Here is a 17,789-nt window from a genome sequence, read left to right on the forward strand (position 1 = left end):
GAGAACAAAGACTTTTTTTTTTTTTCTTTTTTTTTCCCCCAAGAAACCGGATTTATTTTAGTAAATTAGTCTCGCAAGTCAATCCCACTTGATAACCGATCAGGTTTAACCAGTAATCGCCAGTTTTTTAACATACAGTTGCTAAATATTTCAGGTAATGTTATTCATGTTTGCCTTGAAGATTTATGGCTAAGTAGCTAATGGAATAGATCATGATATTGTTAGGATAGCTAATCTTCGTAGTTTGCTGGCTAACTGTAAATAAGTTAGCATTTAAGGTAGGCAGTTTTCATGTGTTAACATTAGCTGTCTTTGTAAAATATGTAATGGTTTGCAGGAATTTGTTTTCCTGTTTGCTAACTTTCGAGTTAAACTTCACCTGAAAAAATCACCAGATAACCAACGACATACCATTTCAGGAGAAGTAACGTACAGGATAAGATCATGGCTTCTAAAACGAAAGGTAGGTACCAACCTTTTGGGGGACGTTTACACTAACCTAAATTTCACTTATTTGCATTCATTCATTTGCATTTGCATTTACCCAGAGCGACTTCGAAAAAGCTTTGTAGTCCCTATAAGGAGCACCAGTTTCTAAGAACAACATCGAGCTAAAACCCTCTTAAGAGTTGAAATTAGTACAGAATGAAAATAAAACAAGTAATTTTTTTAAAAATAGACTACTATTTTAAATGACTGAAGAGAGAGGTGTTAGTCTTCATTCTAAGACAGCCAGTGGAATCTGTGCAAGGACAAACGAGTCCTGATGCAAGACTGAAGGTCCAATCAAGCCATGTTCCTATAAACAACTATGTTCCTCTTCCTTCCTTTGTAATGGATGCAAGTCTGATCTTTTTTTTTTTAACCAAACCTTATTGTAAAGATTCAGAAAGTATGGACTGGCATCACATCAGGAATAGGCTTCAGTTTTACCTGAGCAGAATAAAATGCTTACTGTAGGCATGCTGCTAATGAATTTATTTACATGATGTGGAAATACATGAAAATTTCTCTTTTGCAGCTGGAAAAGTTAATTCCAAAAACAAGGAAGATGCTCCTTATGAACTGGAAAGCCAGTTTGTTCTGCGGCTACCTCAGGTATGCACTTATTAGACAAATGTGGCAGAATTACTTTAAATTAGAATTGACTCAGTTAAGTGTTATTGGTAATCATGTATGATCCCCACTTTGTATTCATTAAAAATTGAAATGAAAAAATGTACTGAATCCACTGTTCCGTCCATATGTAAACCTTTTCCCACTATCATTACAGATTGCTTATACTACTACTACGAAATAATAATAGTTTTTTTGTTATTATTTATTATCTTGTATCACCAGTCTGCTGTAGCTTTTATCTTTAAGAAATATTCCAGCTTTATGTATATTTTGTGGCATGCATCACATGAGAGAACCTATGTCCTCCTGACCTTCCTGCACACTTGTATAATATCTAAGTGGTTTATTTACATTTATTTTTTGTGTACTGACAAGCTCCCCCTCTTGTAAAAAATTTTCATTCAAAAAGTTTCTATTTTCTACCCATTGTGCTGCCTTATTTTATTTGTGATTTTTGCTTTTAAAACTCATTAAGTTTCATTAATAATGAATAAACATCTATACTGTATTCATTTGAATAATGTGATGTACAGGTGAAAGAATATCTCTGGAATTAAAGCACAGGATTTAGAATAAATAGTAAATTCATTTACTCACACCTTCCTCATACAATGTTTTGTTCTATGTTGATAATGCAGAACAAATATTATTCTCTCTGAAAAAGTAGTAAAATCTCTGAAAAGTGAATTACATTCAAAAATTAATAAAACTCTTCTAAAATGTGAGCTTCACATATAGATGGCCAACACAAACTGCCCTTAGACTTACAATTCAGTTCTATTCTCTAAGCAGGAAAATGTGCAAGTTATTATTCATAGTAATTCCTGAAATAAAATAGACAAGCATTTACTTGCCATCTAATGTATACAGAGCTGGAACAGCTACAACAGCAGAAGGCTATCATTGCACAGACTCAATCTAACCAGTTTTGATGTGAACATTACCTGAACCCCTATACATGTATCTATAATTTTATGCTTTGTGCTGTAGCCCAATGCCCAATTGGCTGATTGGAATAGTAAATAACTGGGCAGATGTACAGGTATTCGTATTAGTTTATGTATATGAGCTTAAATTTTCTATTAAATTGAGCTTAATAGATGAGCCATTATATGGCCCAAACCATTGCCCAAAGACTGAACTGACTCATGAATAGGGTCCAGACTGTTTGACTCCTCCTAGTTATTTATCTACAGTATTTACCAGGTATAAGACGACTTTCTCAATAATATTACTTTTAAAAAAAAGTCTGATAAATATCTATTATATAAGATATAACTCTGTTCACCCACATTGGCTGGTCATGTTTGCTGTAAAGCATTCCAGGATTTTACTGACTTAATTAAATATTTTAATGACTTCTAAAACCTGCAAAATCCCTCAAGAACAATAACATTTCTACCTATCTTTTTCAGTCTGTTGCTAACTCAGTGTTTTACTTTTAGGAGTATGCCTCTACAGTGAGACGAATTGCCCAATCTGGCAGCATGAATCTTAAGGACAGGCTCACCATAGAGTTGCATGGTATACTCACTAAAATGGCTTTAAGAAAAGACTAAGATGTAACAATATTTTTTAATCATTTGAAGATGTAACAATAACTTGAACACTATTTGTTCTATTTCTTAGCTGATGGCCGCCATGGAATTGTTAGAGTGGACCGCGTCCCTTTAGCTTGTAAATTAGTAGATTTACCCTGCATCCTGGAGTCTTTAAAAACAGTTGACAAGAAGACTTTTTATAAGACTGCTGATGTCTGTCAGGTAACACCAGCAACCTTTTTAAAGAAAACTTTTGTTTCATTAGTGGTTAAGCCAGCATGTCAGTCTTACCCTTTTATTTGTCTTAGTATAACTTACAACATACTTAATCAATACAATTTGTTTATCTCATCCATATACACATAAACAGGGGAATGAAAGATACAGGACATCCAAAAATATATGGGCAGTGTAATAGATTATACATTTAAATTGTATAATTCTCGGCTAAAGTCAAGCCAAATGTGAATATACACCTGATCAGCCGTAAAATTAAAACCACCTAATATTGTTTTGATTTCCTTGTGTAAACACATTGGTCATGTTCCTCAAACCGTTCCTGAATACACATTTGTCTATGTATATACAGGAATTGGACAATGAAACTGAAACACAGCTTCAGCTTATTGTGGTATTAGACCACAATAACTTATCATTTATCAATTTGTCAGGAATGACAAAAAAGGTCCTGTACAGTGGCTAAGGGATTTAAGCCATTCCACCAGGTCGCTGATGAGGAAAATGTTTTTTCAACTCAAACGTAGCCTCTGAATTCCCCAGATTCCATAAAATGAGCATCTGAGGGACAAGCATAATCTACCCAATATTAAGCAGGTGGTTTTGATGTTATGGATCATTGTATATAAACGGTTTAAGTACAAGGTATAAGGTTCAGCTACAGTATAAGGTTTTATAGAGTTTACCATCAGTAGGTAAATTGTTAAATCAGCAGAAAGCATCTTAGTGAGGTCTTGGCAGCTTCGGTGGGCCTTGAAGCCTCTGGAACTGTGCTGAAGAGATGAATACCATTCATAGATAAAAAAAAAAAAAAAAAAGTAATGTTTTTGACCTTTTTTGCTGAAGATCAAAAATGGCACTTAAACCAAGAGACACTGTTTTGGATGAAAGACAAAACGAACAACAAATGTTAATAGCCCTTAAGTGTGAAATCTAACACTTTGCAAATATTTTTAATAGTAATGATAATTAGAAAGATTCTGCTGTTTTAGATAAGATGTAGTCACAAGTTTTTAATTGCTGTATATGGTTTTCCTAGAGAATGGGGAAACCAAGTTTCTTCACCTAAATCTCTGCCCAAATGGACCTAAGAGCATTAAAGGCATTAACAGATCACAATGCACTATTAAAGTCTTGGTGCACACCAGAAGACACACTTTGAAGTATTCTTGTTCAACTTTTTCTGTCACTTCCTCAAGTTTGATGCATGTCATAAGACAGTAAGGTTCAAGGAAACAAAAGCAGAACATGCAGTTAATTCTTAGTGTAGCAAACAAATTCTGTCTACATCAGCATAGACCATATTACTCCTAAAATTTTCAGTTTTCCTTGTCACTTCATCATGCACGTTTGAGTTGAGAATGTGCCAAACTGAGGCTTCATTTAGGACTTAACTGTAAGTCAGCTTTATAGTTTTGAATCCAGAGAAATAAAAGCTTTCAGATTTACCATTTGCAGAGTGTCCAGTGTAATTCATAAAGATCTGGCATTCCTAAAAATGTCGTCTTCTTTTTTTTTAAACAGCTCTTACAAGTGTCATGTCTATGAGCAGCACTTAAAGGTCATGGTAAAAGTGATTGGAGGCTGTCTGGAGTGGTCAAGAAGGGAGACCATTTGCTTATCTTTTTTTAACAGTGACATCAGTCAGCTATGTGCATAACTTAACTTATGTGAATGAATATTGATTAAATGATCATTAAAATTATGGTGTAACAATTAGAATTGAGTAATTATAATGGGTTATATTTTGTGTGGCCAGACATAAACTATTTCAGTTACATAGGACTTTCCTTGACTGACATTTAATTGATTTAATCTCTGTGGTACTAGAGACTCTTGTCTTGTTGATTGCTCTTTGATAAAGGGTTGTTCTTTCTTTTTTTTATCATTAGTTCACCTTATGCATGTTTTGAATAAACCTCAAACACTTTAAAACAAGTAAGGACTAAGCCACAAAGAAACAGAGCTATATGTTAGCCTGGGTTCAGCACCACCTGAATAATTTGAATTCTTTTAGTCTGTAGGATCTTAATTTGAGGAGAAATACAAATCTCTTGTCTCTAGATGTTGGTTTGCACGCTGGATGGAGACCTTTACCCTCCTTTAGAGGAGCCCACTGGGACTGTAGACTCGAAGACCAAAAAAAAGGATAAAGACAAAGACAAGAAGTTCATCTGGAATCATGGCAGTAAGTTTCTGCTTCCTGTAATAAAATGTGCTGATAAAGACCATATACATAATAGACACATTATGGATGGATTAAATTTATTTAACATTATATTTTGTCTCTTTCCAGTTACCTGCCCTCTGAAGAACACAAGAAAAAGGCGATTTAGGAAAACGGCAAAGAAGAAGGTAACCTTGTATTGTTTCGCTTTTTATGGTGTCCATTTATTTTGTGCACACGCTCAAGCACACTTTGTTTAGATTCATCACAGCTAAATTCTAACCTTCTAAGCTGCAATGTTTTGCAGTACATAGAGTCTCCAGACGTGGAAAAAGAGGTGAAGAGGCTCCTAAGCACAGATGCTGAAGCTGTCAGTGTCCGTATCCCTTTGTGTCCCCCTTGCTCTCTTTGTGACTGTTACTTTTCCTTATGTTCAAGGCACTCATTACACCGTCAAATAAGCTATATTTCTATAATGTTATGCTTAGCATATAGCCTATTTGCTATTTTTTTAAAATTAATTTCAGATTAATTGAATGTGATGCACAGTTCTAACACCAGCTGCCAAAGTTGAGCTGTAGCGCTTACATTTAGTAGTGACATCATAATGAATTATATTATCCAAGCATTAGAGAGATGTCACTCAAAATATTATGTAGTCCTTTAAGTAGTAAAATTAAGTATGTCAAAGTACATATTTAACTGTAGACATAGTCTTGTGTACAGCAATTAATGGAACAAGCTGGTGGAAAACAGAATATATTTGAACATTTGCAGTGTGAGTGTGGTGTGTATGACACATTCTGTTTTGGCACAACAGAAAATATCAAAACACAAAAAAATATATATATATAACACATCACTTGCATCATTTCCCATCTCTAATTCTGATTTCACATTTAGAATGCATTGTTTATGGTAGGTACATCAATAAGAACATCAAAATGGGAGTACTGGCATGTTACCTTGACTCAGCTATTAGGATGGGAGGTCATTGCTGAGGATGAGACAAAAGAAACCGATAATAATTTATCGCTGTCCAATTTGGACTCCTCTCCTGGAACCTCTGGGCACAAGGGCCATGACTCTTCAGGTAATTTCCACTTACAAAGAATAAATTATAAACATGCACTGTTTTTGCTTTGAAACAGGGTCCATTTACATGTTCTAAATTGCAGCATATAATTATAGATTTGTGTCCAAAATTGACTTGATAAAAATGAACCCACTTCCATCAAGACATAGTTTTATTCCTGGGAATTCATTGCCCCTAAGATTTATACTTCTAACACTGTATTTGACTCTTTTTGTATTTCTCCAGTTCCACGAGATGAGCTGCGAGAGATATTTAATGACATCAGCAGTAGCAGTGAAGATGAGGATGATGATGGTGACAGGCATGAAGATGAAGACCTCAACATCATGGATACAGAGGATGACATGGTGGGTCATCTTAATGAGAAGCTTAACGAGTCTGATGGAGGAAGAGATGAGAACAACAGGAACAACCAAATAGGTATGATGGTTGTGCATTCTCAGCATTAGTTGCTAAGATCAGAGTTTGATTAATGGCAGATAATCAGAAGGCAGACAGAACCCAGCTTACTAGATTCAGCAATTTGGGTGACAAAATGAACAGCTTATGTCTTGTGCCTGTAGCAGACTTTTGGTAGGACACATCAACCAGTGGTTTGACAGATCTCTTCTGGTCCAAATAGGTGCCTGACAGCACTCTGAAATCTGTAACTGCTTGCAGTTTATGGCACACATTAAACAGCTTCACAAATACTGTTTCTCTGGTAACAGTTCTGATCTGAAGTTATTTGTTTTCACTTGCAATAGAGGTGTGCCAATAAAATGACATAAGAGCCAATTGCCTCAAATTAATAGGACTTGACATCTTTGGAGAGGGAGCTTAACTCTTTGCCATTAATCTGCAGTGATGGAGTACCAGGTACAGATCAACAACCTCAAAGCCAAACTGCAGGAGACACGAGCACGCAAAAAGCAGCAGGAAGATTTGATCATGAAAGTCGAGAATCAGGCCCTAAAGGTGAGGCTGCTACATAAAATATGCATAGTATCTTTGTCATTTGGAAATTTCTCAGATATTTGAAAATCTTTCACACACTATCTGTATATATACATATATGCAACTGGTTTTCACAAACTTTTCTTGCTTATATTCTTGTTTCCAGACCTAGTAACTTAGCATGAGGCCGTGATTTTGATAGACTATAGCATTTCTATAAGTTGCTCTGGATGTGGGCATGTGCTAATCGCTGAAAACATAATACAAATAAAAATCTAAATTTGATGGTTGTTCAGTATATAAATGTGCAATAATCCATGAAAATGAAATTACATTAGTTAGGCTTATTGTGCATAAATTTACAATAATCTCAGGAGCACAAGTACAATATGAAAGTTGTTTTTTTTTTTAATTTAGAGGATTGTGTAAATGCTCCTTTGAACGATTTATGTATAAATGTACAAATTCAAATCTATACCTGGTGTGTGTAAATTTGAAAAGAATATTTGCAAATTAATATAGTATATTTAATAATAAAAAAAGATACTAAATACCTGTTTGCCCCCTTACTTTACACAATATGTCCAAAGGTTTGTGGACACAATTGTCTAGAAATATATATCCTCTTCCGTCCATTTTACACTTTGCCCCTAACCCCAACCCTGGACACAGCAGTCCCTACCTAGTGGTAATTAGATGATTTAGTGGCAGTGCTTGTATGTCTTAGGATCATTCCCCTTCAGTAAGCAACATAATGACATACCTCTTTATACACACATTGAGGGACACACACTACACTACTTTTTGTTGCTTTTCATTCTTGATTTATTTGTCAAACATTTAACTATTTGTTCTCACTCGTTCTCACTCTCTGTTGCAGACCCGCTTCCAGGCGCTATTGAATGACTTTATCCGTGAAGAAGAGTGTGAAATGGAAAAGGTAAAATGCCATATATCCGAAAACCTAAATAATGTGCAGTATATTCAACTCTCTCAATCATTAAGGTAAACAAGTGTATTTCATGTTTAAACCCTCACTGCCATAATACTGACCATGGGGGTTTGTTTATGCTTGAAGAAATATGTTGAAAAATAAATCTAATTTTTGGAAGTCTAATTAATCTTTATCTACTTAACCCACAAGTACTGCAGCACAGCTAGCTATCAATCATCTTTTGTTTCCATTCCAACAGCTGGCTTCCCTGCAAGAGCAGCTGGACTCACTGATTGAAAAATGACCAATAGAGGGCAGTGCAATCTCATCTCTCTTCAGAATGAACAGTGCTGGAAACAATACTTTTATTGAATTAATTTAGTCTAATGTTGTTAAATATTAATCTAGACCTACCCTTGTGGCCTGTTTTATTTTATTTTTTTTCCTCCACTCATAATGAAATGTTAGCTTGGAGGACATGAAAGGTGGAATGTAATGTAATGATTGATTAAATAAACATTTTGAAGTGGTTCTAAAAAATTAAACTACAGAAATCTTAGAGCATGGGTGTCTAGTCCTTGAGTTGGCAGCCATTGGTATCACAGATAAATGAACATATTATACTTGTATCTTTTCACTGTGGTATATTCTGGCCTTCTCTGTTGTAAAAACACCATATTTTCGTATTCTAGTCTTGTTAGCATCCTGCCCCTTGTCAAGTTCACAGCTGCTTCTGATTCCTTCAGTCATAAGTTTTATATACATTTAATCTTTATGGTGCTGCTTCAACTGTGCTTATGAACTTCCTTACCTACAGACAGCATTTTATTGTCAGTATCAATTAGTCACACACTTTGACCGTTAATGAAGGGTACACACAGGGTTCCATCTTGAATCCTTTTCTATTATTTACATGCTCATTCTACTTTTTGCTACCATGGTCAGTAATTGTGCTAATGACATTACCTTAGTTCTGAGCTTGCATCATTTTACACTTCAAAAAATGGTTGTGAGGCATTTAGTGAAGCTAAAACTACACAGGTTTGTTAAACTTTAATTATAGTATTAACATTCCATTATATAATAGTAAAAAAAATACATTCTTGTATAAATTATAATTGGCATCTCTTAAGCTCCTACTTTTTTTGTTACAGAAAAAGGCATCCATCTTGTTGGCCACTTTCATTCCTGCCTAACATACTGTGATACATAACCATAACATAAAGAGGTCCTCTCCCCAATAAAAAGAAAAGTCATTTATTCAAGTTGCAATCTGCAATTGTTGGAACTCAGAGCCCCCTCCGAGTGGACGTATCACAGGGTGGAATTTTAGATTGTGTCTATTTCTCTTAGCTTTCCATAATCTTACCCAATGAACTCAACAAACTATAAAAACTTTATAAAATGGAGATCTCAGTCAGCAGATGAGAAGAAGCAGGTTTCTTTATTCAGCCATGCAGTCAACAACATGCATTTCTGAAGAGAGCAGCTGGTCTGAAAACCCCGAAAAGTTCCCCTCTACTTATACCTCAGGTGCCCCAGGGCGCCTCCTTTTCTCTAATTTAAATATTTCCAGCAATTTCCCATTATATTCAGTGTATGGCTACTTTAATCCCTCCTTCCTTAATTTACATACGTTTTACCATTTCCCATTATTTTCATATTCGTCCCGATACCTCCCCTAAATTAATACCATCCTCCTCTCCAGTTCCCCTTATTTTTAGGCTAAGTCAAAAAATAGCACTTACTTATAAGCGCCACTTCCTCATCGACTTCATTTGACCGCCACCTCCCAAGTTGCTTCCTCAGATCATCCTGACCTCAAACGTCGCCCTCCACAACAATGTGTAAGTAGCCTGATCTCTTCCTCTATGTCATTCTGACTTTTCTCTACCTGCTTGATCTAAGTTTTATTTTTATTTTTTTAAAATAAGCCTTGCCATTATGCTGCCTCATATCCTTCCCTCTTTTCATCGCTGTTGGTTACTGGTATTCCAATGCTATTGTCTCCCCTAGCCGCCTACCAGTGTCAGGTCCCCACACTGTTTTCCTCTTGCCTTAGTGCATGCGCTCTCTTGTTGATTACATAGTCACGCAATATGCACCTCACTCATCTCTTCCCATTTCCCATTCTTCCTTCTAGCTCAGTCAGCCTGTATCTTCCGGAGAGGTCCCAGGAGTGCTCTGTGAAGCTATCGCCAGTATCAGCTGTCTTGCCTGGCCATTGAGCTTACTGGTTTCCTGGAACACCTATCTGAATCCTCTATTCCTGAGTCTCCTCACCTCGCTCACCACATCGTGAGAGATACCATCTGTCTTGATCAGAGCACCCAATTTCACCCCACAACCTGTGATCAGTCTACTCAGACCTTCTACTGGCATTGGACACGTACTACCTCTCAAGGTGTCCAAACTGAGGATTTCCCTGTTGAGATCTCTTCTGATGATTCTTCCTCTGACTCTTCTTCACCTCCTAGTTCCCCTGACATTCCCCAACGTTCTCCTGGATTTGTGCCTTTGCCTTACAGTATTCACGATATTCCCCAATCTTCTCCTGTCTATTCGCCTCCAGTTTCTCCCACTGATTACTCTCCAACTTCTCCTCAGGAACCTGAGGTCCCGTCTTCTACAACTGACCCTCCGGTCCCACTGATCCCACTGGATAGGCTGACTGACTGAGCTGTAACTCCTAATGTTCCAATAAATTTCTCGTTTCTATGTCTAGTCTCAGTGTGGTTATTACGCTAGCACGCTACTATTAATAATTCTGCATGATTATTATAAAGACTATGATTATCATAAAGGTTATACCTGATTATTATGGACTTAATCAAAGCCAACTACTTAATCAATGGCTAAATAATTCTTGATAGATACACACTACTTTTAGGCAGAATATAGTATTGAAGTGGGGGGGGGGATAATATAGTTTTCAGTCACTAAAGTAGTTCTAGAACAACCAGTTTCCTTCAGAAGTCTAATAATTAGATGACTGTAGTCCACTTGCAATGTGCAATTAGTGCCACAGAATCTCAGTATAAAGGCAACTGTTCCTTGGAGGACCCATATCATAATAGAGAACCAACTGGCTAACAAGTCTAGACAAAGTTCTGAAAAAGTAAACATTCATTCAAACATCATGTCAAGCCTTTAAATACATTATTTAAAAAGAAATGAGGAAGAGTGTGGGACACTGCAATTTGAGGAGGCTGTCCACCAAAAGTGAGTGAGCAGGTAAGGAAGACATTAGGCATTAGTTTACCCTCCACTACTACTAACTCCCATTTTAAATATCATTGGGTATTTTGCACATACATTTGCTTAGTCTCTATATAGCGTGATATTAATTTTTTTTTTTAATTTCCTCCTGCTTTCTGAGTTACAGTTTTTAGTTACCAAGTCCTGTACTTGTTCCTGGGGATTACACTTGTGTCTTAGGGGATTATGTGAAACAGATTAAAGTGGTCATCCTCAACCTGCTAATCCACCCATCTGTCAGAAAGCAGCCTGCTGTTTCTAGCATGTTCTTCACCCCTGAATGTTAATAAACAGAGTGCAGAGGATTTAAAACAGGCACATACAGCACACTTACTTTTTCAGACTTTTTTTGGACTATTGTATATAAAATTATATAAAAATGGAGGAAGCATACCTATTTAATCATCATGGAGTGAAAAAAACTATTCTCCATGGTGGGCAGGGACATCTACCTTACTTTCCAAACGGTACTAAGGTAGGACAAAGGACATCTTTATTGAATATCTCTAACAATATATGCTTTTTTAATGAGACATTTATTCTAGCTGGATTTATGTCTTACACTTGTCTTGTTCAGTCTCTTGTAGATATGTTTCAATGGATGATTAATATGCTGCTTAGGTTTTATGTAGTGGCTCAAAACACTTGGCTCATAAAATCACTAAAAAGAAGACCTTAGCCATTGTCTTATTTCTGGTCCTTAGTTGGTATTTGACATTTTGCAGGTTTTCTTCTTTTTTGCTTTGTCCAAGCATCTGGCCTCAGCACATTAAAGTGAATTATTTCAAAAGGAGTTCTGAAACAAAAATATCCACACATGCATTCAGTTTAGTGATTCACAGAATGTGAGGGGAATAGAAGGCCGGAAAACATGTTCCATCTTCTCTACTAATCTACTGTTTTTCTATTTCTGTCTTCCTTTACACAAAGTTGGTGTTCCATTTCAAGACACTACTGGACAATTTTGAAAGGACAGTGATCGACGACAGTCGCAAAAATAAGCAGCCAACAGAAATTTTTGTGGGAAAAATGTTCAAGATGGAAGTGTGGGAGGTGCTGTTAACCTCCATGAGGGTTGGCGAGGTGGCACAGTTTTGGTGTGATGCCATTGTAAGTGCAGTAGCTCAGAGCAAGCCAAATCTCTTACAACTCTCTTTAAAATCTTCCTGTCATGTTTCTCTGACATTTAATTATAATTTAGGGCTTGCTGGATCAGCTTTCTGGATTATTACATGTATTCCTGAGGTTCCCTTTACTTTCTAAAATATATTCTGCTTTCTAAATCTTTCTGTCCATGTACAAAGACCAAAATAAGACATAGTTGTGGATTTAAAAAAGCATTGTTCTGCTAAAATATATTTATTTATTTATTTTTGCACAGCACACAGGTCTCTATCCCCTGGTTTCCAAAGGGATACGTTTGGCTGCACAGGGCAAAGACCCACTAGAAGGCCAGAAGCACATGTGTGGTGTGGGCAATGTGTTCACCTACCATTCCACAGGCTTTCCTGAGCTTGATGAGCTGATGAGGGAACCACAACCTCTAATCTTCATCATGGAGCTAATCTCAGTAGGATTACAAACATGAATGCAAAGCAGAATGTTAGGCAATCATGTGAAAACACAGGGTGAAGCTGTTTCCAGTAAAGTAAACTGGATTGCTTATTCTCTTGCTCCCTGCTCTCTGCTTCTCTTTATCTTTTTCCCTATTGTCTGTTGCCTCTGCCCTATTCGTTCATGCTCAGGTCGGTGCACCATTCTCTTACCTTCATGAGTCTTGGCTCATGGAGAAGGATGAAAAGATGCAGCTTGTACCCACCCTTCACCAACAAGGCAACACACTCGTTAAAAAGAAATGTTATCATGAAGCATCTGAGAAATACAAGGAGGCTGTGCTGCTGTTACGTACCATCCAGTCAAGGGTAACGTGAACATGAACATGCTAAATGTTGTTAGCATTGGAAAAATGTGGATGCCATGTATTTAGCTAACTTCTCCTACACTGTTATTTCAAGGCTCAAAGAGAAATGCTTATGGGATCGTATGAGAAACTTTATTGTAAAACTTTTCAAGCAGAAACTCTAGAAAGTCTAGCTTTGATAACTATATGATCCAAAGAGCAACAGAGGCACCTTATGCTACTGGTAATGTTTATTCCTAATAAGCAAGCCTGAGGCAATGGTGGAAAGGAAGAGATGATATGAGGAATAAACCTTGAGAGGAACCAGGCTCAGAAGGGATAACATAATAACATAAATGTAAACAACAACCTTCCTGTTATTGTTTATAGTCAAGTGGAATTGTGCACCCAAGAGCTCCTGAGCAAGTAATAGGTCATTGTAATTTCTGAGTTATTATAGACTTAACACTTCAAATTTCCTTCAAATGTTCACTAATAAAGACCCAAACACAAAGCTGACTGCCGCAACAGCAGTTGAAAGATGGCTTGTCTTTAAGTGGTCCTGGATCCATCCCCAGCAGCAGTGTGCATCACCAAGTGATGAGAGAGAGGGGGGGGCAGGTAGACAGACAGACAGACTCACAGTTCTGACAGTGAAAAAGAGAGATAGAGAAAGAGAGAGAGAAAAATATTAGGTATGCTTGTAATCATGTAATGGTTGAAGACAATGTACATTATGTGTAAAGTGCAGACAGGGACTCTGGCAAATCTAGCTGAGGGATGAGGGATGAGGGATCTCTGGGACATAAAGTGTCCATCCCCTCCACAGTCGGCAAGCCTGAGTGACTTGTGAGAGTCGTAAGGTGACAGCATCCAAACATTCCAGTTCAGCAAACACTCTAATGCCCATAAATCCCCTAGATCAGAAATAATTTAATTCAATAAGATCAGAATAATCCAATTCAATTTATTTGTATAGCACTTTTAACAATAGACATTGTCTCAAACAATAGCAACCAAGGGCTCATGAGGAACTATTAGGTCAGTGTAGGTTCTGAGTTCATTATAGACACTAATTTCTTGCTGTCACAAGCTGACAGATGTAACGGCAGATCTGTGAAAGTGTGATAGTCTCCAAGTGGCTATGTCTACAGTAAGCTTACAGTATCTCACAAAAGTGAATACACCCCTCACATTTTTGTAAATATTTTATTATATCTTTTCATGTGACAACACTGAAGAAATGACACTCTGCTACAATGTAAAGTAGTGAGTGTACAGCCTGTATAACAATGTAAATTTGCTGTCCCCTCAAAATAACTCCTCACACAGCCATTAATGTCTAAACTGCTGGCAGCAAAAGTGAGTCCACCCCTAAGTGGAAATGTCCAAATTGGGCCCAATTAGCCATTTACCCTTCCCGGTGTCATGTAACTTGTTAGTGTTACAAGGTCTTGGGTGTGAATGGGGAGCAGGTGTGTTAAATTTGGTGTTATCGCTCTCACACTCTCTCATAGTGGTCACTGTATGTTCAGCATGGCACCTCATGGCAAAGAACTCTCTGAGGATCTGAAAAATATATATCTACATAAAGATGGCCTAGGCTATAGCACCACTTGCTATGCACTAATAATCTTTTTCAAGCCAACATAATTATTATTATAATACTAAGTAGTAAGTATGAAGAATAGTAATAGTGATGCTTTGCATAGCAAGCACCACTAATAAGTATGAGGAATAGTAATAGTGATGCTTTTCAAACACCACTAATAATAATAATGAGTATGAGGAATAGTAATAGTGATGCTTTGCATATTAGCACCACTAATAATGAGTACGAGGAATAGTAATAGTGTGCTTTGCATAGCAAGCACCACTAATAATAATAAGTATGAGGAATAGTAATAGTGTGATTTGCATAGCAAGCACCACTAATAATAAGCTTAAATAGGAAAACAGAATGTTGGCTTTTTCAAGACAACATAATAAAAATAATAATGATAACCTTAATAAGAAAAACAGAATGTTGGCTTTTTTTCAAGCTAACATAATAATAACCTTATAAAGAAAAACAGAATGTTGGCTTTTTCAAGCCAACATAATAATAAGCTTATTAAGGAAAACAGAATGTTGGCTTTTTCAAGCCAACATAATAATAATAATAATAATAATAATAATAATAATAATAATAATAATAATAATAATAATAATATTAGATAGAATATCTAATATAGATGCTTTTCAAACACCACTAATAATAATAATGAGTATGAGGAATAGTAATAGTGATTCTTTGCATATTAGCACCACTAATAATGAGTACGAGGAATAGTAATAGTGTGCTTTGCATAGCAAGCACCACTAATAATAAGTATGAGGAATAGTAATAGTGATGCTTTTCAAGCAATTTTGTGATTTCCCATAATTCCAGGGTTTGAGCGCACGTGACATCACGTGATGTCACCAGAACACACGTCATGCACTTCCCCTCATTGTGCTGAGTGTTTTGATATGTCACATGTATATGTTAATTTTGAGATTTCCCATAATTCTGGGGTTGTTGCACACGTGATGTCACATACATGTACACGTAACCTTCTTCCCCTTATTGTCCTGAGTGTTTGGATATGTGACATGGCTGTGTTGCAATGTTGTAATTTTGTGGGTTTTATTCAGGATTCAAAATTCCGCCCATTCATTTCTATAGGAATTTTTGGGGCGTTCTATCGGGAATACCGGGAATACCATAATTTTGCAATTGCAAGTGCTTTGCATAGCAAGCACCACTAATAAGTATGACGAATAGTAATAGTGATGCTTTGCATAGCAAGCACCACTAATAATAAGCTTATTCAAGCCAACATAATAATAAGCTTAATAAGAAAAACAGAATGTTGGCTTTTTCAAGCCAACATAATAAAAAGATATTTAAGCAAAACAGTATGTTGTCTTTTTCAAGCCAACATAATAAGTTTATTAAGAAACACAGTATGTTGGCTTTTTCAAGTGCAGGCAGGGACTCCGGCAAGACTAGCTATGACAGCCTAACTAACAGGGAGAGTCAGAAGGTGACATAAAGCATCTAACCACTTCACAGTCAGCAAACCTGAGTGACTTACGAAGGTAGTAAGGCGACAGCATCCAAACTTCCCAGTACACCAAACACTCTATGCCCATGAACCTCCCAGACCTGCTCCCTTACCTAAAAGAAACTATACATTGAAAGCTTGACTAAACAAATGTGTCTTCAACTTGGACTTAAACATTGAGAATGTGTCTAAATCTCGAACACTAATTGGAAGGCTGTTCCATAACTGTGGGGCTTTGTGAGGAAAAGCTCTGCCCCCTGCCGTAGATTGCTCAGGTACTGTGGCACGAGACCATTTAGTGCTTTATAGGTCAGTAACAGTATTTTATAATCAATTCGAAATTTGACTGGGAGCCAATGCAGTGTGGATAAGATAGAAGTGGAGTGTTCATATCTTCTGGTTCTAGTTATGACTCTAGCTGCTGTGTTCTGGACTAACTGGAGCTTGTTCATATGCTCCTACTGGAACATCCAGACAGTAAGGCATTACAATAGTTCAACCTAGAGGTAACAAAAGCATGAAGTAGTTTTTCCTGCATCATGAAGTATCCTAGTAGTATTCCTGCATCATATTTTTTAACAATATTTCTGAGATAAAAGAAGGCTACCCTTGTGATCTTATCTACATGAGCTTCAAACGAAACACCAAGATCTTTTACTGTTGGACATAATGAAACAGAAAGACCATCCAGATGCGATGGAGGGACAGATGTAAGTTTGTGTAAAGCGCCGTAAATTGGATTTAATTTTTCAATTTAATATTTAAGAATGAGCGACGTAAAGTTGGAATTGTCGTAAGTAGAAACTACATAAACGGGGCATTACTGTACCTTGTTTACAAATAACTGCACCAAGGGGTAGCATATATAAGGAGAAAAGCAGTTGGTCTAAGAGAGAAACTTGTGGCACACCAAACATAACCTTGGTATGCATAGATCAGTCTACAAACTGATAACGATCAGTCAGGAGAGGGCTGTTCCTTGTACTAGCCTATCAAGTAGAACAGTGTAGTCAATGGTGTCAAAAGCTGCACTAAGATCGAGTAACACCAGTAAGGAGACACAACCCTGATCAGAGGCCAGTAACAGGTCATTTACTACTTTAAGCAGTGCTGTCTCTGTGCTATGATGAGGCCTAATTTCTGACTGATACATTTCATGAATGTTATTCCTATGTAGGTATGAATGTAACTGCTTTGCTACAGCCTTTTCTAGGAGATAAAGGGCAGGTTTGACATTGGCCTATAGTTGGACATCTGACAGGGGTCCAATTAGTTTTCAGGACTCAATCTCAGAGTTTAAGTCCAGGCTGAAAACACATGTGTTTCGCAAAGCTTTCAATATATATATTTTTCTTAAAAAAATAAAAAAAAATAAAAAAATAAAGGAGCAGATCTGTAAGGTTCATGGGCATAGAGTAGTTGTGTGTACTGGGAAGTGTGGATGTTGTCAGCCAACAGCCGTTGCATCAGTCAGCTTTCCACAGGAAAGAATTAATAATAATAAAATAATAA

At 36.7% G+C, this 17,789-nt stretch overlaps 3 protein-coding genes across 19 annotated transcripts in view; 2 read left to right on the top strand and 1 right to left on the bottom strand.

Annotated features, from left to right (window-relative positions):
- On the top strand, positions 1-8,589 carry taf7 (TAF7 RNA polymerase II, TATA box binding protein (TBP)-associated factor). 8 transcript variants are annotated; one of them, XM_058396905.1, is made up of 13 exons: positions 1-154; positions 338-463; positions 1,022-1,098; positions 2,565-2,643; positions 2,749-2,882; positions 4,962-5,085; positions 5,194-5,252; positions 5,372-5,444; positions 6,047-6,157; positions 6,386-6,580; positions 7,005-7,117; positions 7,977-8,036; positions 8,290-8,589. In XM_058396905.1, the coding sequence occupies exons 2-13, from the start codon at positions 445-447 to the stop codon at positions 8,332-8,334; spliced, it is 1,089 nt and encodes a 362-aa protein (XP_058252888.1). In that variant the 5' UTR covers positions 1-154; positions 338-444; the 3' UTR covers positions 8,335-8,589. The 8 variants fall into 8 exon arrangements, with proteins under 8 accessions (XP_058252888.1, XP_058252894.1, XP_058252890.1 ...); XM_058396907.1 differs by having other exon boundaries at positions 2-154; positions 420-463; XM_058396908.1 differs by having other exon boundaries at positions 10-154; positions 396-463.
- The window catches only part of drp2 (dystrophin related protein 2), a 171,416-nt gene continuing 162,083 nt past the window's right edge, over positions 8,457-17,789 (bottom strand). For all 10 annotated transcript variants that reach the window (XM_058396900.1, XM_058396894.1, XM_058396899.1 and 7 more), the window contains one exon: positions 8,457-13,835. The gene's annotated coding sequence lies outside the window, so the exon portion shown is untranslated. The remainder of the gene's footprint in view (positions 13,836-17,789) is intronic.
- LOC131357445 (aryl-hydrocarbon-interacting protein-like 1) overlaps positions 12,357-17,789 on the top strand; it is a 10,189-nt gene continuing 4,756 nt past the window's right edge. Inside the window, exons 1-3 of the mRNA XM_058396417.1 lie at positions 12,357-12,398; positions 12,670-12,858; positions 13,034-13,210. Coding sequence (XP_058252400.1) covers positions 12,357-12,398; positions 12,670-12,858; positions 13,034-13,210 — 408 coding nt within the window. The remainder of the gene's footprint in view (positions 12,399-12,669; positions 12,859-13,033; positions 13,211-17,789) is intronic.

Source organism: Hemibagrus wyckioides, linkage group LG08 (assembly GCF_019097595.1).
Source record: "Hemibagrus wyckioides isolate EC202008001 linkage group LG08, SWU_Hwy_1.0, whole genome shotgun sequence".
NCBI lineage: Eukaryota > Metazoa > Chordata > Actinopteri > Siluriformes > Bagridae > Hemibagrus > Hemibagrus wyckioides.

Excerpts from the sequence above, each read along its gene's own strand:
- taf7 (XM_058396905.1), top strand. Across the intron at positions 2,883-4,961 it reads AGACTGCTGATGTCTGTCAG|ATGTTGGTTTGCACGCTGGA; the intron begins GTAACACCAGCA and ends TCTTGTCTCTAG. Across the intron at positions 5,253-5,371 it reads GGAAAACGGCAAAGAAGAAG|TACATAGAGTCTCCAGACGT; the intron begins GTAACCTTGTAT and ends AATGTTTTGCAG.